Consider the following 23,607-nt stretch of genomic DNA (forward strand, 5'->3'; position numbering starts at 1 on the left):
CATTTAGGACCCCACGGAAACTATCACCCAAAGAAGTCCGATGGGCTCAATATTTCAATCATTTTGATTTTGTTTTAAAGCATACCAGGGGGGAGGAACTTTCTAGCTGATACCCTCTCCCGCATGCCCCAGTACAAATGTGAAGGGGAGCAGGTAGTGGATGCCATTATTCCCTCTACTCAAATAGCTGCCTAAGTGACCACTAGGTGGCAACACCATGACCACCAAGACCAACCTGCAAGCGATCTAATCATAAGACTCAAAACTGAACTGCTAGCAGCCCTTTGGTTCCGAAACAACCAACACATCTTGACAAAAAAAGATGACCTCACATGGAAGGGGACAAAACTCTACATCCCGGAATCCCTGTGTATCCTAATTCTCCAGAGGAGCCACGACACCAAACCGGCAGGCCACTTTGGGTTCCTAAAGACTTTACACTTAGCCGGAGTCAATTCTGGTGGCCTGTCATAAAGAAAGATGTGGATAGGTATGTGAAAAGTTGCACCATCTGCATACAATGAAGAGACGACCGGGAAAACCTCCTGGACTGCTGCAAACAGTAGCAGAGCTAACGAGGCTGTGGGAGGAGATCACAATGGACTTTATAGTAGAGTTGCTGAAAAGTGGGGGAAACATGGTGATTTGGACTGTAATAGACCTGTTCTCCAAACAGGCACACTTCATACCCTGCAACGGACTACCCTCGGCTCACAAGCTGGCTAAATTGTTTGTGAAGCATATCTATCGACTGCATGTAGTACTTCAAAGAATTATTTCAGACAGAGTGGTGCAGTTCATCGCTATGTTCTGGAGACAGTTCCTGCAGTTCATTGGGTCATCCCAAGGCTTTAGCTTGGCTTTTCACCTGAGCACCAATGGGGGGGGGGGCAGAGAAACTGAATGCTATGGTAGAGCAGTACCTGAGGTGCTATGTGAACTATCACCAGTCCAATTGGGCAGACCTTCCGTCTTTTGCTGAGGTTGCATACAATAATGCTGTTCACAGTAGCACAAAATCAACACCCTTCAAAGTAGTGAGCAGCATGGACTTGTCCCAATGCCTGAGTATCCAAGGGATCCCCCCTCCTCAGACAGCTTGACGGACTGGATGTCAATGCTAAAAGAACCTGGGAGAATGTCAAAAAAGCACTGGCTAAAGCAGCACAAACCTATAAGAAACAGGCAGATAAACACCAAGCTCTGCAATGACCATTCTTGGTGGGAGAGAAGGTTTACCTCTCCACAAAATATTTAAGGTTGCGACTCCCTAGCAATAAACTGGGACCAAAGTTTGTGGGACCATTCCCCATAGTAAAGATCATCAACCCAGTCACAGTGCAATTGAAACTGCCCCAACTGCTAGGGAAGATACACCCAGTATTCCATAGTAGCCTCTTAAAACCCATGGTCAGATCCACTCTGAGACCACTACCCTGCGACACCACCACCCCCAGGCCCTGTGGTCATAGGAGGCCAAACTCATTATGAAGTTCAACAAGTCCTTGATTCGAGGTAGCACAGGAGACAACTCTAATACTTAATAAAGGAGATGGGCTACCCCTTATCAGAGGCATCTTGGGTAAAAAGTAGAAATATCCAGGCTGTTCCCTTATAGCAAAATTCCATGCAGAAAATCCAAGCAAGCCTGGGGGAGGGATGTATCCCTAAATTATATATCTGTACTCATATTGCTTTTGTTTCACACAGGTCGCTTCTGGGAAGTGAGGGGAGCCGGATGTCAACTTGTAAAGCATTTTCATGACTATTATCAAGTTGACATAAAAAAAGAGAGAAAAGGGAGGAGAATGCAATGCATACCTTTGGCTAGAGTCAGGTCTCATATTTCTACAGCTAGCGTGTAAAATGTGCACATTCATAGCCTGCTGCAACGCCTTGTTGGTGGATGTGATTTATGACACAGACAGAAGGGAGGGGATACAGGGGTAAAGTTCAGATGCCGTAAAGCGGAGTTTCGGCTCCACAGAAGAACATGCCAAAATGTTGATCCTAACAAATGAATGGATTTCTTTTGAACTTTGTCTCGAGGCTTGTAAATTAATTAGGTCATCTTTTGGAAACTTCACAGAGGACAGCATTCCAGAGGGTCAACATTATTGCCCAGAGGATCATTGGTTGCCCTCTCCCCTCTTTGGAAGAGCTTTATAGCTCCCGCTGCCTTAAGAAAGTTCAAAATATTCTCAAAGATCCATCTCATCTTGGGCACTTTTTTTTTTAACTATTACCACTTGGCTGTCAGTACCGGATTAAAAAAAAAAAACAAGGACAAACAGGCTGAAAAACAGCTTCTATCCCAAAGCAATAACCATATTGAATTCTACGGTATAGTGCAATATCAGGTTTTCAATTTCAATTATGTAGAATGTAAAGGATGTATGTTTGTTTTTATTTTTATAATTGTAATGTACACTGAAGACGGCACATAATTTTGTTGTACCATGTGCAATGACAAAAAGTAAAGTAAAGTAAAGAAATATGGTCTGTTACCTTGTCCCTAGAAAGAGCTGCAGCAGCGTGGATGGTGGCCCTGTGTAACAAAGACACTCCAGAGCTGCGCAACTTCAATCAGTTCATAGTGGCCCTTTTAAGAGATTTGAAGATTCCCTTGCTGACCAGAAGGCCAAAATTCGTATGAAGACCATTAAACAAGAGTAAAGATTTATGGCTGCCTACAAGAGTTCTGCAGCCTAGTCTTCAGGTTGACAGAGTGGCCGCCAGAGTGACATGTTGATTGTTTCCAGGTTGATCTGAATGATGATGTATACAATGCCTGCATCTCTTGAGGGGCCCCTCATATCTTGCAGGCATGGTATGTCCTCAAAAAGGAGGTAGATATTGATTTGGCCAAATCTTGAAGCTGTGCCAGTCATGGATAAAAGAAGGGAGACCCTGAAGCCACAGGACAGCGAGCAAAGCCCGTTGGTGTTCTACTGGTTGTTTCAAGTATGGAAATAAGGGGTACCAAGCTGCTGATTGCCACATGTCATGTTCCCAAACAAGAAGCTCATGATGAGTCCTACCAAGAAACAAGGGAAACTGGCTACAAAATTCAAGAGATGGCTTTGAAATGGACAGAGGCCGTGAAGTTCACACACCCCCACTGAGAGTTCAGGAACTCCAAACAAGGATCCAAAAAGCATGAGCAAGAGCAGATGATGATCCCTTGATAAGTCACTCTGTGTTACTAGTGACTGTACCAGTAGAACTAGTGGTTCCCTTATCAGGGCACATGAGAAGCTGGTGACCCTTCTGGACACAGGCTGCACCAGGTACCTAGTCATCTCTGCCTTAGTGGAAGAAATGGGCTTGCACCTGATGCAACTTAAAGTGCCTGTAGCATTCTACAACTGGATGGGTCAGTGGATGGGGATGCCTCAGCCATATTTGTCACCAATCCAATCGAAATAAGGATGGGGGAGCACACAGGTATTTTAAGCTTTATTGTTGCATCTTGCACGGAAAGGCTTGGATTAACATGGCTTCAAAAGTGGAAAGCCTATGTGAACTGGAGGAGGTGGCTCTTAAAGTTCTGACAGTGGGAACACTAGGGAAATCCCATGGGAAGAATGCCCAAACACGGAAGGAGAGAAGCTACAGTGAAACTCAGAGGGGAAGTGGGGGCAGAAGTGAAGGAGAGACCCAAAGTCGAGCCCCAAATCCCAAAGGAGTATCGACACCTATGGGCTGTATTTAGTGAAAAGGGCTCAGGCAAACTACCATCACCACAACCCCATAGACTGTTCTATAGAAAAACTGCCAGATGCTCTATTACCTAAGCCTAAATTATATTCAAAGACTCCAAGGGAGCTTGATGAGTTCCAGGCTTTTATTGACAAAAACTTAAAACAAGGCTTTATACAGACAGCTAGAGCATGAGTGGTGGCACTAGTACCGTATTTTCACCCATATAACCCGCGGGTTATATGCGGTTTTTACATGCACAGCGCCCCCCTGCGGGTTATATGCGTGGGCGGGGTATACGGAAGATATTTTACACGATCGGAGGCTTACCGGTACACAGGCTTCTTTCTCCGTTTCTTCCCCCACCCCGATCTCAGCTGTTTCCTTCTCCTCCGTTCCTTTCCTCTTCCCCAGCTTGCGCAGGCTTGTTTCTCCGTTTCTTCCCCCACCCCGATCTCAGCTGTTTCCTTCTCCTCCGTTCCTTTCCTCTTCCCCAGCTTGCGCAGGCTTGTTTCTCCGTTTCTTCCCCCCCCATCTCAGCTGTTTCCCTTCTCTCTTACTCGTCGCGGGTTATATGCGTGGGCGGGTTATATGCGTGGGCGGGTTATATGCGTGGGCGGGTTATATGCGTGGGCGGGGTATACGGAAGATATTTTACACGATCCGGAAAACCCGCGGGTTATATGCGTGGGCGGGTTATTTGCGTGGGCGGGTTATATGGGTGGAAATACGGTACTTTTCCAAGAAGGATGGGTCCCTTCATCTCTGTGTGGACTGTTGAGGGTTAAATGAAGTATGCGTGGAAGACTTTTACCCTTGCCACTTATGTGGGACATGTTAGCTCATCTGGCCAAAGGGAAATTCTTTTTTACTAAACTGGACCTCCAGGATACTTACTATTGTGTCAGAATCAAAGAAAGGGATGAATGAAAAATAGCTTTTAACTACCCAGTTGGATGTTTTCAATTCCAAATACTTCCATTTGACCTGCAAGGCGCACCCACTGTATTTATGCAGTTAATTAACAAAGTGCTGCATGAACATTTATTCAAAGGAGTCCTACTGTACTTAGATAACATTCTGATCTACACGGAAACCATGGTTAAGCAAGTGAAGCTGGTGCAAGCCATGTTAAAAAAGCTGCAAGCTTCCAAACTGTATGCTAACCTATCAAAAAGTGAATTCCATCACAGCAAAATTGACTATCTAGGGTACTGCATCTCCCACAAGAGGATCAAAATGGACCCTGAAAAAGTCCAAGCAGTTTTTGGGCCTGTCATTGCATTAGAAACAAATGTCAGAGTTTCCTGAGGTTTACCAATTTTATCGCCAATTTATTCCCACATTCATACAAACAGCCCTATCTATGACAAAGATAGGGGAGAGAAATCCAATCAATCTCTTAAATGGTCAATGGAATATTGAGCCACTTTTGTAAACCTCAAACACTTGTTTGCAGCTGAGCCTGTGCTAAAGCATTCCAATCACAACTCCCCATTAGTCATTTAGGCAGACACCAGTGACATGGCAATGGGGGCTGTGCTGCTACAGAAAAATGATCAAGGAATCCTCCAGCCTTGTGTCTATACTCCAAAAAACTTACTGAAAGAGAGTGCATGTGGTCAGTATGGGAGAAAGACAGTCTGGTGGGTGCTGCTCTATTGGAGGCATTTCTTAGAAGGCAGCAAATTCCCATTTGAGGTATGAACTGATCATAAGAATCTAGAGGCATTAAAGACCTCCAGGAGACTATCACTTAAACAGGTCTGGTGAGCCCAATACTTTAATCAATTAAAGTTTACCTTATGATACCTCCCCAGAGGGAAAAACCTCCTGGCAAATGCTGCCCCAGTACAATAGTGAAAAAAAAGAAAGAGTCAGAGCAGTGATTCCCTAAAAACAACTAGCAGGAATTCTCTTCTGGCAAAAAACTTGATCACTTCCTTAAAAGACGCTCTAAGCTCAAACCCGTGATTTAGGGACCATGAAGCAGAATACACAATGCTTGGTGGAATTACATGGATTGTGTGAAAACTATACAGCCCTCCAAAGCCAACAAATAACAGTGTTTCAAAAGTGCCATGATGCTAAAACAGTGAGTCATTTTGGGTTCGTAAAATTTTTAAACCTAATAAAATGTCAATTCTGATGGCCATCTTGAAAAAAAAAAATTGAACGTTATATAACAAGCTGCCCCACGTGTGCCTCAGCAAAATGGTGCCAGGAGACAAAACAAGGACTCATCCAACCAGTAGTTAAACCCCAAGCCTCATGGAAAGAAATATCCATGGACATTACAGTCAAACACCCTGACAGTCAAACAACCTTTTCTCTAAACAAATGCACTTTATGCCCAGTCACAAAATCCATTCAGGTGTGTGTTTGTTAAACTGTTTATTCAGCACATCTATTGCTTACATGGTGTTGCTGAATACATTATCTCACACCAGGGAATTTAATTTACCTCTTGGTTCTGGCAAGAGTTCCTTAAACTCTTGGAAACCTCCCAGGGACTTAGCTCCTGTCATTATCCAGAAACTAATGGAGCCTGTGAATGCACAAATTCTATATTAGACAAATACCTCAGGTGCTATATCAATTAGCAACAAGACAATTGGGTCATCTGCTTCCCTTTGCAGAAGTAGCCTATAACAATTCCTTTGACAGCAGCATTAGCTTTGAGCCATTTCAAAGTGGCTTCAGGCCACGATCTTGTAGCCATGCCCAAATTACCTCAACCTCCACCTAACATAACCTCCCTGGCAGAATGGGTGACCCAACTTCAAAACCCCTGGCCTGTGGTTCATAAACATTAGCTGACGCGCAGTAGGCACACACAAAAAGCCAAGTGGACAAAAAATGCTCTCCACCAAAATAATTTAAAATAGGAAATCTAGTTTACCTACCCACCAAGTATCTATCAACACAGCCATCTAAAAAGCTGGATCCTGAATACATGATAAATGTATTTACTATCCAACAAGAATTGCCAAAATCGCTAAGGTGAATTCACCTGGTGTTTCATTGCAACCTGCTTAAGCCTGCAAGCACTTCTCCATTGTGTTCTACTAAACCACTACCTCCATCTCCTATTCTTATTGAAAGTGAACAATATTTTTGAGGTTAAAGACATTCTGGACTCTTGCACACATAAGAGTGAAACTGAATGTGTAGGTGCCCACCATGCCAATGCTAAAAAAATTCCACTCCAAATACCTGGACAAACCAGGCTGATGCCTATATTCCTTTCTTTCCCCCCCTCCCTTTGTCTCTTTTTCTTTTCCAGGACTAACATCCCTGTTCAGGGGGAAAGAATGTCAGGTCTGCCATCTTCAGCAACTCGGACCATGCTTCTGCCTGAATTCTGATATCAAAGGACAGGGGGAAAAGGGGATTTGGAATGTGGGTTACAGCCGGGGTGAAAAGAGAAGGAAGGAGGCAGGAGAGAGGGGGAAATTGACAGTGGTGAGTATAACCACTTGTGCTTGTGCCAGTTTACTCCAGACTTCAAGGACAACTGGCCTGAAAATGAGCAGCCCACCATCAAACAGTTCCCAAAACACCCAAATGACTTGCTATTGGACACTGGTGACTGACTCAAAGGTGACAGACTAGGAGGGAAGGAAAAATCTGGTGCTTTGTGCAGAATTCTTCAAATCCCACATTACGTGCCCTGCAATCATTCTATCATAGTAAAAATACCTATTACTTCAACCAAATGGAGTCTGGGGTCATTCTTTCTTAGAGTTAGATTTGGGCAGGTCTGACACCAATCCTCCTCTTCATTAGACTAGACCAGTGATATTAACCTTTTGGTGCCGAGTGTCCAAAGTGTGTGTGTGCAAATGCACATGCACGTGCCTCAATCCCCAAAATGCAATGCAAATGCCCCCTGCGCATGCGCCCCACCTATGTCCACATGTTCCCTGTGCATTCCTCCCCCGAGCATGCATCCCACCCTCGTGGACTCCATTTTGGCTTCCAGGTTGGTGCAGGTTTTTGGGGCCCAGAACGGGATGAGGAAGACATTCAATTTTGCAATTTCTCCCCCCAGCACATCCTAACTTCCTCCTGCATTCCTGCCACCTGTGCCTTCCTCGATCATTGCAGTTTCTCCCCCAAGTAGCGCCCTAGTTTTCTCCTCCATTCCCGTCATGGAGAGGCACCTCCGGAGGGTGGAACCATCAGAGATCAGGAAAGGCATGGGCAGTAGTAATGCAGGAGAAAACAAAGGCGTCTGGGGAGGGAGAAAGGTAGGGCATGCTGGGGACAGGGGAACTGCAGAGATCAGGGAAGGCCCCGCCCCCATGTATGTGCGGCAGAGACCCAAAGACCAGCTAGTCAGCATGCATGGTGGAGCTGGGCTGTGGCAAAAGCTGGTGTGCCCACAGCGGGCTCTGCGTGCCACCTGAGACATGTGTGCCATAGATTCACCATCATAGGACTAGACATACTTATTTTCCTTAATTATTTATCATACAGTTAAGAAGTACCTCCAGAAAAGATTGATGCTTTTCTCTGTATTCTTTTTAGGGTATAATCATATTTTTTTTATTGTGACAACAAGAACTGGAAATAGTATACCAAGTGTGGCCTCATTAGTGCAACACAGAGCAGTATTATCACTTTTTGTGATCTTGGTACTATCCCTCTATTGGTATAGCCTAAGACTGCATTGGCTTTTTTGGCAGCTGTAGCACTGCCTATTCTATACCTGAGCATTTGTTTTTTCAGGATCTTACTCTTCTCAAAACTGAACTGCATCTTAGGGCCTATTGCTAAAATCTGTCAAGGTCCTTCTGAATCTTCAGTCTATCTTCTAAAGTATTAGCAATTCCTCTCAGATTATTGTCATCCCCTCATCTACATCATTTATGAAGATATTAAAGAACACTGGATCCAAGACAGAAAATTAAGGAATCCTACTGCTTCCCACCACATAAATGTAATTCCATTGAAGACCAGATGTGTAATTGTAGTTGGTGATCCTTGTGAAACTATCTGATGATGATACTATCTATCTCATATTGTTCCATTTTACCAAGAAATAAGTTATCAAATGCTTTACACTTATAATATACTTAGACCATGGGTGGGTTCCAGTCAGCTTTACTGCCATTTTACTCGTGCATGCATTGTATGCCCACTACGCACACATGCGCAATTAAATTAAAATTGTTCTGCGCATGCGCAGAACTTAAAAACATGATGGTGCCAACAGCGCCACCCGGTTCGGGGGTGTGACAGGCCTGGGTCGCTGTCAGTCCGAGTGACCCATGCCGCCATGCCACTACTGGTTTAGCCAAACCTCTGACTTAGACCCCGTAATTCATAAGTATACCATATGTACAGCATTTAGTATACCATATTCACAGCATTTTCCAGATCCACTTCTTTAGTCCTTTATTAAAGAAGGCAAACAATGTATTCTTGGCAGCAGATTAAAAATGCAGTAGTAATTGGGAAACTGAATGAACATATATTTTTGGGTTTACAGTTAAGCCCAAAATGAAGAATATTTACATTTCTTCTGTTTTCCCCTTTCCCCTTCTTACAAGGATAAGTATTCTATGTTAACAATGGAAAGATGTTAATATACTAATTTTATATTCTTTTATTAACGGATGCCCACAATTTTCACAGAACAAACCAATGTATGCATAACTATCACCAAGTTGGACCAAAATTTTACAACTTTGTATACTGATCACTGTTTTTGAAATGAGGCTAAATTTTTTAGTATTGTTGTTAATTGATTTAATTTGACAAAAACTTTGAACTTGCTGCATGAACCTCTCTTATTTCATCCCATATTCTTTGATAATAAACTACTCAAGATTTATTTTACAACTTACACAAAAAGAATATTAAAGCTATTAATTTACTTTTTGAAAGATAAATAAGAAACAAGTGCATTCTTATGAATTTCATTTCTTTTCTGAAAGATTTATATTACCTTTCGTAATCTTCTTGATACACCACATACATCGCTCGAACACATACTTTTGCCTTTTACTGCTTCTAGAGAAGAAACTGTAAAAATGTTCAGCTATATGAGGGAAGCTATACAATATAAAAAGTCTTGTTTTCTAAAAGAACTAGTGAGTGAACTTTAACTCCTGGACTAGATATCCATATTGTTTTCTTAGCAATATTTGGTAAGTAGTATGTCAATGCAATTTTTCAAAGGTATTTTTCAACATCTCACATTACTCTGCAGTATTAGATTTCTGTAAGTCCCCCATCTAAATACTAATTTGATCCATGCCACTTAAAATTTTAGAGATCTGTCAAGGTCACAGGTGTTCTCAGCCACTATGGCATCTATTTAACAGTAAATTTTTAAATAATCGATTAATGAATTTAATCCTCTTACACATATCACCAAATTTTACTTTTATACTCTGTATATGTAAATGATGCAATGAACAATATTTTAGAGTATGTGATGTAGTTAGACCTCTGACATAGAATTCATAAATTAGAAGTTAACGTTTTTAAGTTGAATATCAAGACCTCTTTTTAAAGAAGAGAGTTTTGTTGTCCAAAATGTGTTGTAGCACATGGTATTGGTCTAAACAGTCGAATGATGTGACTTGATATGATACAAGAGTAAATTTTAGACTGAAAGAAGAGAATGTGTAGTTATATAAAGACCACAAAATATATTTACTGCTTATGTGAATAATCATATTTATCATCATTGTCACAGTTTTATTACCCCACAAAATCGGATTTCCTGGATGGGTCAAGTATATTTTTTTCAAGGACTTATGTGTTGTTATTAGACTTAAATAGACTTCAAACTAGTCTTACCTTTAAAAGTGAAGAATAGCTCGTTTTGCATTCCAGCTCTCTGCATTTTTACATGATGACATTCAGACTTTTGTAATGAAATCTCACAGGCTAGCTCCGTAACAAGCTTGGCCAATATCTGAAGCAACTTCTTTTCAAAAGAATTATTATAGATACTATTGCAGGGAGCTGAATGATACCGAGCTGTAAACTCATAGTAAAATTTAGGATCAGAATAAGCTGCAGGGGAAAAAAGTTTAGATTCAAAACAAAAGCTAGATACCAAGATTTAAAACTACTTAATTTATTTTTTAAACAGGAATTGCATTAAAAGAGAAAAAATACAATCCTCTAGAATATTACACTCAGGAACTAAGCTGCTACTTTATGTATACTCAAGTAGTTGGAATTCTCCTGTGGGATCTTTTTCTTTTGAACAGCTGATAAAATTTTATCCAACTTCTGTCAAAATACTGTTTGTTCATTGTTCAAGAATCACAACAGTAAAGAATTTTTTATTACAAATAACTCATGCATTTTTGAAGTTGAGATCTAAACATTTAAAAAATTTTAAGAATGGTGTTTCCTTCCCACCAAAGTGGTTCCTATTTATCTACTCGTATTTTTATGCTTTCAAACTAGGTTGAAACTCGCTAGGTTGGCAAGGAGGGGACTCACCCCGTTTCATGGCACTCTGGTCTCAAACAAGGGGTGCTGGCTTTTCTAGCTAACAAGGCCAGCATTTTAACCACTCTGCAACTGCATTGTCTCAAATTGCCCAAAGCAAGACCCAAATTCAAGAAACAAGTTTACATAACACAGAAGGTCTCTACAGCAGAGTTCCTCAACCTTTCTGGCTTTGCAGATGGGCTGGGGAAGGAAGGATATGGTTCCGCAAGAGGCGTGCAAGCTTGCATGCACAGCTCCATTTGCACAAATGGCAGGCAAGTGCATCCACCACTTGTGCAAATGGAGCACTGGTGTGCTTGCTGCCACTCACACAAGGGGATACAAACACCTGCACACCTGCCACTTCTGTAGCTCAGTTCCTAAGAGCTCAAGGACAATAGTGCGCCGTTGGCCAGGCATGCTTGTTCTACAGCATATGTTTAATTTTTAAAAAGTGCTATAACAGCAAATATTCTGAGATCAGCTTAGTCCTAATGTATAAATAACTATTTTTTTCTGAGAAATTAAGATACTTTTGCATTACTAATTAACAATCATTGATATATTATTTTAAAATAATTACGGCTCAATAACATTTAACTTAAAACAAAGGAAATATTCAGTTCGATTAATTCAACCCATGCATACATACAAAAATCTTAATAAAAATAAATCATATTATATCATGACCAAGATACAATATTTTAAGACCTAGACCTGGTTGAAACCTATTTGTTACCTTTCAATACACCATTTGATTCATTTATTTAAATTACAATTTCCATTTTTATCCCAATACAGAATCTGTAGAAAATATTATAGGGGACCTTGGCAGAGATACGTAACCTCTGCTGTCAAGCCAACAAGTGATAAGTCTACCATGTCCAAATAATGTTTAGAAGTGGGTCAGAGATACCTCCTTAATTCACTACAGTATAAGAAAGGGGAGAAAGAATTTCTCCCTTTTATCAGGGAGGCAGCGTTATTTTTATCTCCAAAATATTTCTCAATATCTAAAATATGCTCAATTTCTAAAACCAATGGTGGTGGAGCCAGTGGCAGCAAAGACTGAAATCATGCATGTTTTAAGGTCATGGCTTCAAGGAAGGATATTGAAATATTTGCAAATGCAGAAGAAATTACCACACTTTGATCGAAACTTGAGAGAAAACTCTGGATCACAGGATGCCTTATTTGAGTTAAAATTCTGGAATTCAGTTTACTCCAAGTAGTTAAACATGGCCTCAAGTTGAACATTCCACTTATCCCCAATAGTTGAACTATTAGTTAGATATTATTTTTCTACTTTCTCAAGAGTTTTCTACTTAGAGTTCTTGCTCCCTTTTTAAAAGAAGAAAAAAACTGCAGAAATCTATATGCGTGTATTATGTACCAAGGGTAAATACCTTCTAAATTCTGATTTAGCTGGTTACAAATTAATTGCTGCAACATGTTTAACTGTGTAGTAAATTTCATTATATAATTTTGGCAAAAAAATGAAACACTGAAAAACAAAAAAGGACAGTTATTTGTCTTACCGTAAATAACATATTTAATTAAATAGCTTTTTTCTTCTTGCTCAGTAGTAGGCTTAAACACTAGAGAACATGTGTAAACTCCACTCATGTAAGATTTGAAATGTTGGAATACAAGAGTTCCTGATGGGGATATTGTCAGAGATTCGTTTCCTGTATTGAAATGATAAAACAAATTTTGTTGTTTAAGGAGTTTCAAACCATAGTAACTACATGTTTTAATTATTTAGTCTTGATTCTAAAGCATACCACAATTACCTTGTGTGTGTGTGTGTGTGTGTACATTTGTGTCTTTTTAAAATTATAATACTCCCCAAAAATATTTTTAAAAAGATCAACAGAACCAGCCAGTACTAATTAGTTCAATATAACCAGACTGATAAGAGAGACAGGATTAAAAAGGGATCTTCATATGTTGCAGAAATGCATAGAAATAAAATTACTGTAATATTTTTGCTTATTGTCTCCATTATCACCATATACAGGAGAGTAAACATTTCTTCAGCAGTATATTACATTTTCAAACACAACTCTGTCAGGCGATCATCCCTCACAAATGTCCAAGAGAAAAATGTCCTAAGGTAAAACTATATTAGTTCTATAAAGCAAGCCCAAACTATTACAGGTAACTTAAGTTACAATTATTCATTCAGAGTTTATTCAAAAGTATGACAGAACTGAAAAAGAGGAATTTGTGAGCAGTCTACGAGTTGCAGCTGCTGTAGCATCACCATGGTCATGGCCCACTACCCATTTGACAATTACAATGCAGCAAACTGCAGTCACATGATAACCATTAACAATCTTCCCTATCAGCTTCTCAGAAGAAAAGTCAATCAAGAAGTCAGTAGGTAACAATTTGCTCTCATAAATCATTCCCGCAGTTTTTTTTCTTCAAGGACCCCCCCACACTTATAAATCCCTGGGATTTATAGTCTATAGTACCCCATGTCCCAGAGCCCACCTGCTGCCATTGTACCTTGTTGTAAACACCATTGCCATGACTGACAGCAAGTTGAGTAACAGATTATTTCAAGTTTTCACATAATTCAATAGAATCAGATATCATATGTTGGACTTTCACAAGGATTAGTGCTATCCTCTGCTCTTTTTACCATAACCCGTCTGAAACTGTTCCTCGAAAATTTATTTATGCCAATAATATCAATCTCATAGTCCAATGAACTAACGTCAGTGATGCAGAAGACATTCTCTCTCAACATCTCCAAAACCTGGCTGACTACTTTTAAAAATGGTGCCTCCAACTGAGCCTAACAAAAACAAAAATAGCCACATTCCACCTTAGCAATTGCTATATAAATTACCAGTCTTCACTGAAGTCTGGAACTGTATTTTACAATCTAACAACTCCCTGAAGTACCCTGAAATATGGAGGTAACACTTGCAAGTTCACTAGTCTTCCAGCAACACCTGGAAAAAACATCTGCAAAATTGAAGTCACAACTATTACTGAACAGACTGGATGGAACATCCTGGGGTGCTGATGATAACCTTCTAAGCTCCTTGGCTTTGATTTATTACACAATTGAATGTCAGCATGTATAGTAATAGCGCCACCAAAATGTTTGCCACCAATGCATATCATCTCTGGCACATTGCATTCCACTCCTATCCACTAGTTATTTGTACTTAGTAATATTGTATCACTCCATATTAGATATCAACAAGCTCTCATTCGACTATGGTCGATACTGAACAAGATCCTCCCTATTCACCAGGACAATGTACAGCCCATCACAATAATGAAACCCCACAGATCAGCTTGGAAAGCAATTATTCACTTAACATGCATCCTGTTTAACCCAGAGAGTATCTGGATATGGGAATGTTCCAAGATACCTTCTTGTGGCCTGACCATTAATGATTCCTCTACTAAACCACCTGGATTTGACTGGCCTAACTTTGTCTGGTTGAAATTGAACAAAATGTGATGTGACCCTGGAAGAAGTGCCTTAGCCCTGTATCAGCGGGGATGAAAATATTTCCCTAGTTCCAGTTATGGTGCTGATATGCTAAACTATTAAACATATTGCTCACAATGTGCATTCTCTGGTTTTCTAGATCTACATGAAGCAATACCAGAGTATAGAGTATCAACAAGTTGTATTCTCAATTTCTCTCCCACTATATTCTTCTTTAGGAAACCAAAGTACCTCCATTCCAATCTATGTATGAACTGAATCTAGCCTGGAAAGGATCCAGCTAATTTGTTTCTCCTAGGAGTTTCAGGATCAGCAAAATTATTCCTTGTTCCACTGCTACGAATAAATATGGAATATTGGTTTTAATATCCTATAGGTCAGAAGACTGAAGATAAGCAGTGAAATGTGAGTTGCTTACAGAATTGGAATTAGGATGTTATAGTATCTATCATCTGTGATTTCCTATCATCACTGATGATTCTGAAACCCTGATCACACAATCCTCATCAAAATGTTTGAGTAGATAAAACTGTAGTTCATTTATAGAAAAAGTGATGTTACTGAAATATTTTGTTATTTCATTTTAACAACGAATAATCTTCAAATTTATCATTTTTTAAAATTTTTGGTATTTTTTTATATTATAGGTTTTTAATCAAATTTAAAGTCCAAATTACTATTAATTAATTCACATAAGTGCATTTAAGATATAAAATGCCCAAAAAAAACCCCGTAAAAAATATAGCACTGTAAATCTGATGGTCAGCCATATATACATAAGCTAAGCAAGTTTTAAGTCTGTGCTTCTAATGGTAGAAGGGGTTAATCTTTCCTGAAGAATCCAGTGGGATGAGGACACAGGGCAAATAGCAGCATCTCCGGTCAGTGCAGGGGGCATGGCCAGCACTGTGACATCTCGTGTACAGAGACAGAGCTGCTCTCTCCTGCATGCCACACTTGTGCATGAATCATCATCAGGTTCTTGATTCTAGGCTGTTCACACTTTTTCATCACAATTCATGTTAGCTCATCCTTTTTCAACCATTATGTTATGGCTCCGCGAAAGTGTATTAATTTGCCAGACAGTTTCTGTTTTATCTGTGGTGAATATACAATGTTGAAGCAACAGCAGAATATTACAGACTTTGTGAAAAAAGTATACTTTGCATACTTTGGACTAAAAATTGGAGATCAAGATAAAGTTTGGGCTCCTCATAAAGTGTGCAAATGGTGTGTTGAGGACCTCCGAAATTGGTAACAGGGTAAGAAAAAATCTTTCCATTATGGGATTCCTATGGTATGGTAAGAGCAAAAGAACCATAGTGATGATTGTAATTTTGTTCATGCGATGTGAAAGGGTTTAATTCTAAATGGAAGCATTCCATTTCATACCCCAATCTTCGCTCAGCAATTCGTCCCATACCCCCCCAAAAAATTTTTTGCAGACCTGTGAGTGCAGCACAAATGCAGAGACTGGGGAAGAAGGGTGTGCAGGTGGGGAATACTTCCTCACTAATTTTCTTGGGAAGCTGACAAGGAAGGTTGCAAATGATGATCACATGATTGAGGGGAGTTACAACTAATATTGTAGGGGTCAATTGCCAAGCACCCAGACCATGATCCTAAGACCATGAAGTTGTCCAGATGGTCAGAATTCAAGAATTGGTTGTAACCATCATTCATTCAGCACTGTCATTACTTTGAAAGGTCACTAAATGAATGCTTGTAAGTCAAGAACTACCCATAATTGTTAAAAACAATTAGTTTAGTTTATCTGTGTTTAATTATAACTAAAATTAAATTAAACCCCTTAGAGTTAGTTTAATACAAGAGAGTACATGTAAATTGACATTCTGTTCTTGTTTTAGATGAAAAACAGGAAAACATTATTAAGCAATACTGGAGGAAAATACCTGTAACCAAATCACCACTTGGTCCATGCCACTCAAATATTGGGTCGATCAATTCTGAATTTCTCAGATGATTTGTTAAACATAGAATATGTGGGCTGTTATGATGCTGTCTGACATAAACTTTGACTGAAAATATAATTTAATTAATATTTGTTAAAAGAACGTACATTGTTAAAATGCATTTAAAATAACAATTATCCAAGTAAAGCTATGCTATCTTCAAGATTTATGCATTTACTCAGAAGTAAATCTGATTAATTTCAAGGAAAATTGCTTGTAAGTAGTTTAGGATTACATGAAATATATTTAATTGGTATACATAACAGAATACAAGTTTAGACTTTCAGATATAGGATGCCTTTGTTATAACCAGCAAAGTTATATCTTTTCTTATGGCATCTCAATAATTAAATGTTACATTAAAAAATAAAGACTGTCCTTTGCTCACATTCCATTCTTTATAAGATTGATAGACAAGCCAGGATTCTAGCAATAGATTGCTTAGAAACATAGACTCATAGGGTTGGAAGGGACCTTGGAGGTCTTTCAGACCAGGTCTTTCAGACCAGGGCAGGACTCCTTATATCATCCCAAACAAATGATTGTCCAATTCTTTCTTGAAAACCTCCAGCGACGAAGCACCAACTCTGGGAGGCAAGTTGTTCCCTTAATTTTTCTGACAGGAAATTTCTTAGTTCCAGATTGGATCTCTCCTTGATTAGTTTCCTCCCCTTATTTCTTGTCCTGCCCTCAGGTGCTTTGGAGAATAAGTCAACTCCCTCTTCTCTCTGATTGCCCCTCAAATATTGGAAGTCAGCTATCATGTCACCCCTAATCTTCCTCTTCATTAGACCAGGCATATCTAGTTCCCTTAACTATTTATTGTATGATTTAACTCCAAACCCCTATCATTTCTGTTATTCCTCTCCGCACTTTTTGTAGGGTTTCAGCAGCTTTTTTGTGTCATGGAGACCAGAAGTGGATGCAGTATTCCAAATATGGTTTTACTACAATATAGAACAGCACTGTGATTTTGATTACTGCCCTTCTGTTGATGCAGTCTAAGATTGTTTTAGCTTTTTTGGTAGCTGCAGCATACTGCTGGCTCATATTTAACTGGTTGTTCATGAGGACATTTAGAGCCCTCTCAGTTATTCCTGTAGAGCCAATTACTATTCTGCACCTGTGCAGATTTTTCCTGCTTAAGTGAGGAACCATACTTTTCCCATTACTGAGCTGCATCCTTGGAAAGGACTGGATAGGACCCAATGCTCAAGTCTGTCAAGATCCTTCTAAACTGTGAGTCTCTCTTCCATGGTGGTAGCAATTCCCCCCCCCCCTTTGGTGTCATCTGCAAATTTAATGAGCTCTCCTTCTATCGCCACTTCTAAATCATTTAAGATATTGAAGAGCACTGGCTCCAAAATAGAATGTGATGTATTCTTCTGCACGCTTCCCTCCATATAATATACACTAAATGTAACTCAATTGAAAACTACATGCCAAATGCAGTTGGTCAACCACAAATCCATTTGGTGGTGGTTTTGTCTACCCCACATTGTTTTATCTTACCTAGAGGTAGGTTGTGATCTATCCCACATTGCTTTTATCTTACAAAGAAGTAAGCTGTGCTCTTTGTCAAATGCCTTATTGAAGTCTAGTATACCATTCCTTGATCTACTAATTTAATTACTTTATCAAAGACGACCAAAAAAACAATATCTGTTTTTAACAAATGCAGAACTGCTTCTAGTAATCATCTTTTTCATTTGTAGGTACTTACAAATACGTCACTAATAGATGTTTACAGATGCATTGCTTGATTATCTTTTCCAGAATTAAGCCAGGTATTGTCAAGCTGATTTGTCTGTAGTTTCCTGGTTTCACTTTTTTCCTTTTTGAAAATTGCACGTCAGTTCCTTTCCAATCTCTGGCAGTTCCCCTATGCCAGTGACATCGAAAGCAAAAGCAGGGGGAGCACAGGGGGATCGTGCGCAGGTATGCCCATACCCATACTATATGTGCGACCCCCCCCATGTGAACCTCTCACACGCATATACGTGCAACCCCCATCCTCCTCCCGCTTTTGGCACGCGATGGACCTGTTTTTCACCTTCCTCAAGCTCCAGAGGCTTTCTAGGAGCCTAAGGAGGGCAAAAACGCCCTCCCCTGCCCTCCCGGAAGTCCTCCGGAGGCTTCAGAATGCTTCCCTGAAGGCTCCAGAGGGAGAAAAATGGCCCAACATGCAAACCGGAAGTCTGTTCTGGAAGTAACTGTTTGCGCGTTGGATTGTTTTTCGCTGTTTCAGAATCCTTGGATGTAAACCATCTAGTCCTAGCAATTTAAACTCATCTAAAATGGATAGGTAATATAGTCTCTTAATAACTTTTTCCTATTTTATTCTGCTTTCGTGTTCTGTCTCCCATGGTGCTGCTTTTGATTGGTTGGGCCAAGTTATTTTCTTTTTGCATGAAAACTGATGTAGAGAAGGAATTAAGCAGTTCGAAAATCTCCCTGCTGTCTGTCACCATCTTGCCATCTTTCTCCTATTAATGGATCAATTATTTCCTTGACTTTTTTCTTATTCCTTACATATTAAAAGAAACTTTTTTGTTATTTTTGGCATTTGTTGCAAGTCTTACCTCATTTTGAGACTCCATACTTGGAAATTCAGCCTATTTATTGGTATTCTTTTCTTAATAGGAGCTCCTCATTCTATTTCTATACTTTGTTTTGTACTTCAGTTTGCCAGAGAACTCCTTGTTGAACCACACTGGTTTCATCTCGTCTCTTGATTTTTTTTCTCTGTGGTACTTCATTTGATTTGGCATTTTTAATCTTATTTTTCAATGTTTTCTAATGTTGAATAGCTTTTCTCTTTAGGATTTCTGTTGTGGCCTAGCAGGAGCCGTTGGAGCTGCCACCAGACTCCGACAGTGAGGGGCCCTATGAGTCGGCTCTGGAAGATGTGGAGGACCCTGGACAGGGTTCCGACTCTGAGCAGGGCACAGAGGCTGGTTGGCCACCAGGAGACGCCTGAGGCTGGAGCAGCGGTGGGAGCCAAAGGGAGAGTGCTCCCGAAGTCAAGCCTTGGAGCAGTGGGGAGGAGACAAGGGAGTGTGATCCTGATGTCATGCATTGGAGCAGTGGGGAGGAGACAAGGGAGTTGGTCCTGGATGCCCAGCAACGGAGGGCTAATAGGCGTAAAGAACAGTTATACAGTTACAGGAGATAATTGAACTCAGCTGGTGGTAATTAGGCTCCTCTCAAGACTATAAAAGGAATGGCTTTTCATAAGCTTGTCGCAGGAATCAACATATTTACTAGAACTGGAGAAGCTATCGTGGCTATCTTAGCAGGCTGGATGGCTGCCAAGGTCTAGTCTGTGCTGGATTACTGCCAATGTCTAGTCTGTGTGTTAATAAATCCTTGAAGTATCTTTGTCTCGGTGTGCTTTGGTGTATGAAGAGGGGGGTCAGAACAGATTTCCATCAATGGAATTCTTCCTAATCTCTTAATTTGTTGAAGTCAGCTCTCTTGAAATCTAAAACACTCCTTTGATATTTTTCAACTACAGTCCCTGCATTATGCTGAATTCTATAACATGGTCACTCTGCTCCAGGAGTAAAATCCTTCTGGTTTGGCCAAACAGATAGGGATAATTGTCCCTGCTTCTGTGAACCGGTAGTAAAAAAAAAAGCTGCCGAGGAGTCGTACAATCATTGGAAACTCTTTTTTTCACTTTTTAAAGCATTATTTTCCTGCCTATTCACCCAAACCAGCAGGAAAAAAATGCTTTAAAAAGCGGGGTGGGGTGGGGTAGCTTCCAAAGATCGTGCGGCTAACAGCTGATCTGCATAATTGTTGGAAGTTCTCCCCCCCCACACACACACATTTTTAAAGCATTTTTTCCTGCCTGTTTGGGCGAATAGGCAGGAAAAAACTGCTTTAAAAGAAGTTTTTCTTTTCCCACCCAGTCACATGACCACCACCACCAAGCCACGCCCCAGAACCAGTGGGGAAAAAAAATACATTTCAGCACTGCTCTGCTCCTAAAGTTCCTATGACTTCTACCCCTTCATCATTTCATCCCTATTAGTAAGAATTAAGTTAAATGTAACTGACCCTCCAATTTCTTCCTTTGATATTTGGATGATAAAATTGTCAAGTCAGCTCATCAGGAACCTGTTTGATCCCCCCCTTGCTGCAAAATTTGTCTCCAATTAATGTCCATCACTACTATCGTGTGTATTTCCTACACACCAGCTAACTGGTTAACCAAAAATTCATCTATTTTTCTGCTTGGTTGGGTGGCCTGTTTAGTATACCCCTATAGCAATATTCACCAGATGCAACCAAGAAGTCTTTCATCCTTGGTATTGTGTATATCTGTAAAGATCTGAAAATTTCTACATACAGTGCATCTGCTCCTTTTCTTTTTTGGAATCTGTTTCTTATTACAGGTAGACCCCAACCTACAACCATTCATTTAGTGACTGTTAAAGTTACAACACTGGAAAAAGTGACTTATCATTTTTCACACTTACAATTATTGAAGTATCCCTATGGTCACATGATCAAAATGCAGGAAAAGAAACCAAGTATATAAATCAGGATTTTATATAGTGGCATCTTTAGTTTAACCATTAACCAGTTGGTTGATGTTTGTTTAATATGACCTGTGTTTTCTTTATCTGTTTCACTTATCATAGAAAGTAATGGAAGAGAGTAAAGGAATGGCATTAACATTCCTGAGGCATGGATTGTGTATTTCATTTAAAGGCAAAATATCAGCATGTGAATGCTGAAAACCTCTCCAAAATTTCAAATTTGTTTGAAAGAATATAGAGCATTTACTATATACCTGGTAAATTTGTTGATCCTACAACTTTCGGTTCGTGATGATTTATTCTGGTAGAAGAATGAACTTCTAGAGAAAGAGAGGAAAAAATAGTATAAATTCAAATCTTAGAAATATAACTAGGACACAAATTACTGTTGTTTAATTAGAAAAAAATAACAGATCAAAGCAACCAGAGCCACTTTATACACAATTTCAACAATACAGAATGAAGTGGCCATATTCAAACAATAATCCAAAACCTTTAAAAATATGTGAAGGAACTGGCAGACATGATCTCAGAACCACTGAACTATATCTTTCAAAGATCCTGGAGCACTGGGGAACCTCAATGCCTGAGAAGATTCTGGAAAAGATAAGGAACGAATCAGTGAACATCTAGAGGTAAAGAAAGTCATAACCAAAAGCCAAAATGAGTTTGTCTAAAACAGATCATGCCAGATGAATCTTATTGCAGTCTTCAACAAAATGACAACATTAGTGAACCAGAGGAACACTGTGGATATAATTTACTTGGAAATTTGATAAAGTGGACCACAACCTACTACTTGATAAGATAGAAATTTTTTAGACAGCATCACCACCAGATGGATTCATAATTGGCTGACCAACCACACTCAATGTGTAGTCCTCAAAGGAACTGCATCTAAATGGAGGGAAGTATGCAGTGTGGTACACCAAAGCTCTGTTTTAGGCCCAGTCCTCTTCAATATCTTCATTAATGATTTGGATGAGGAGATAGATAGGGAAATTATCAAATTTGCAGATGATACCAAGCTGGAAAGAATAGCCAACACTCCAGAAGATAGGCTTAAGATACAGAAGGATCTTGACAAACTTGAAGGTTGGGAGCTATCTAACAAATGAAATTCTATGGTGAAAAAAGGTTCTACATTTAGGCAAGAAAAATAAGATACAGATACAGAATATGTGGTACCTTGCTCAATAGTAGTAATTGTGAGAGGGATCCGGGAGACCTAGTAGACAATCATTTAAATATGAGCCAACAGTGTGCTGCAGCTGCCAAAAAAGCTAATACAGTTCTAGGCTGCAGAAACAGCCTAGAATCAACATCACCCGAAGTGTTAATATCACTTGATAATGCTTTGGTAAGACCACACTTGGAATACTGCATCCAGCTTTGGTCGCCACAATGTAAAAAGAAGTTGAGACTCTAGAAAAAGTGCAGAGAACACCAACAAAGGCTAATAGGGGACTAGAGTCTAAAACATAAAGAATGGTTGCTGAAATTGGGTATGTCTAATGTGATGAAAAGAAGGACTATGGGTAACATGATAGCAGTTCCGATATCTGAGGGGCTGCCACAAAGAAGAGGAAGTCAAGCTATTCTCCAAAGCACCTGAGGACAGGACAAGAAGCAATAGGTGGAAACTAATCAAGGAGAGAAGCACACTAGAACTAAGGAGAAATTTCCTGATAGAACAATTAATCAATGGAACAACTCACTTCCAGAAGTTGTAAATGTTCCAACACTGGAAGTTTTTAAGAAGAAATTGGATGATCATTTGTCTGAAGTGCTATAGGGCAGTGACCTTTTAGAGATAGAGTGCCCAAACTGCAACCCAAAGCCCACTTATTTATTGCAATTTAACTGAATACTGAGGTTTTAGTTTAGAAAAAGCAACATACATTAAAATCTTTTGTCTTAAAAAAAAACACAATAACAGAGCTTTCAATAATACAAACAACTTTCGATATTTACAATTTTGGGCCTACCTCAACCATAATTTTATTTAATTATGTATTTACATTCCTGAACTGCCCATCTTCCTCAAAGAGGGAATCTTGCTGATGGCAGCTCTGTTCCCAAATACATTGGGGCAACATTAATAGAGTATTTGAACCCCCAAATCAAACACAGCCTTGCCATTCATCTTTTTAGCAAGTGTATGGCCCACTTCTTAAACACCAAATATTCCTGGTTGAGATGCTCTGTCTACAAGATAGAAATAATTATGGAGTATCAAATAAGTCTGTTGCATAACACAATCAGAGAAATATTTTCAGGTCCTTTTACACATGGGCTAACAATGGCTAACATCCCTATCAATATAGCCACTTTATTGACAATTTATGGATTTAGGATGATTTACAAAAGAAGTTAATTATAAGTGCTAGAATCATTAGAATATATCCTGGGTTTCTTTGGGAAGGGTGAGGGAATTTTT

At 39.6% G+C, this 23,607-nt stretch overlaps 2 protein-coding genes across 3 annotated transcripts in view; one reads left to right on the plus strand and one right to left on the minus strand.

Moving 5' to 3' along the window:
- Positions 1–19,905, plus strand: part of VWC2 (von Willebrand factor C domain containing 2) — a 94,864-nt gene extending 74,959 nt beyond the window's left edge. The window contains exon 3 of one of the 2 annotated variants that reach the window (XM_087713166.1): positions 19,441–19,905. In XM_087713166.1, coding sequence (XP_087569292.1) covers positions 19,441–19,796 — 356 coding nt within the window. In that variant the 3' untranslated portion in view covers positions 19,797–19,905. Of the gene's footprint in view, positions 1–6,988; positions 7,722–19,440 lie in introns of those variants that run through there. The other variant, XM_087713167.1, reaches the window with a different exon arrangement.
- ZPBP (zona pellucida binding protein) overlaps positions 1–23,607 on the minus strand; it is a 40,154-nt gene that overhangs the window by 11,456 nt on the left and 5,091 nt on the right. Inside the window, exons 2-6 of the mRNA XM_087713168.1 lie at positions 21,422–21,484; positions 16,558–16,683; positions 12,705–12,854; positions 10,519–10,737; positions 9,659–9,735 (exon numbers count right to left, since the gene is read on the minus strand). Coding sequence (XP_087569294.1) covers positions 9,659–9,735; positions 10,519–10,737; positions 12,705–12,854; positions 16,558–16,683; positions 21,422–21,484 — 635 coding nt within the window. The remainder of the gene's footprint in view (positions 1–9,658; positions 9,736–10,518; positions 10,738–12,704; positions 12,855–16,557; positions 16,684–21,421; positions 21,485–23,607) is intronic.

Source organism: Thamnophis sirtalis, unplaced genomic scaffold, assembly GCF_051295495.1.
Source record: "Thamnophis sirtalis isolate CommonGarterSnake01/CBP01778 unplaced genomic scaffold, rThaSir2_p1.2 scaffold_4, whole genome shotgun sequence".
In the NCBI taxonomy this organism is placed as follows: Eukaryota; Metazoa; Chordata; class Lepidosauria; order Squamata; family Natricidae; genus Thamnophis; species Thamnophis sirtalis.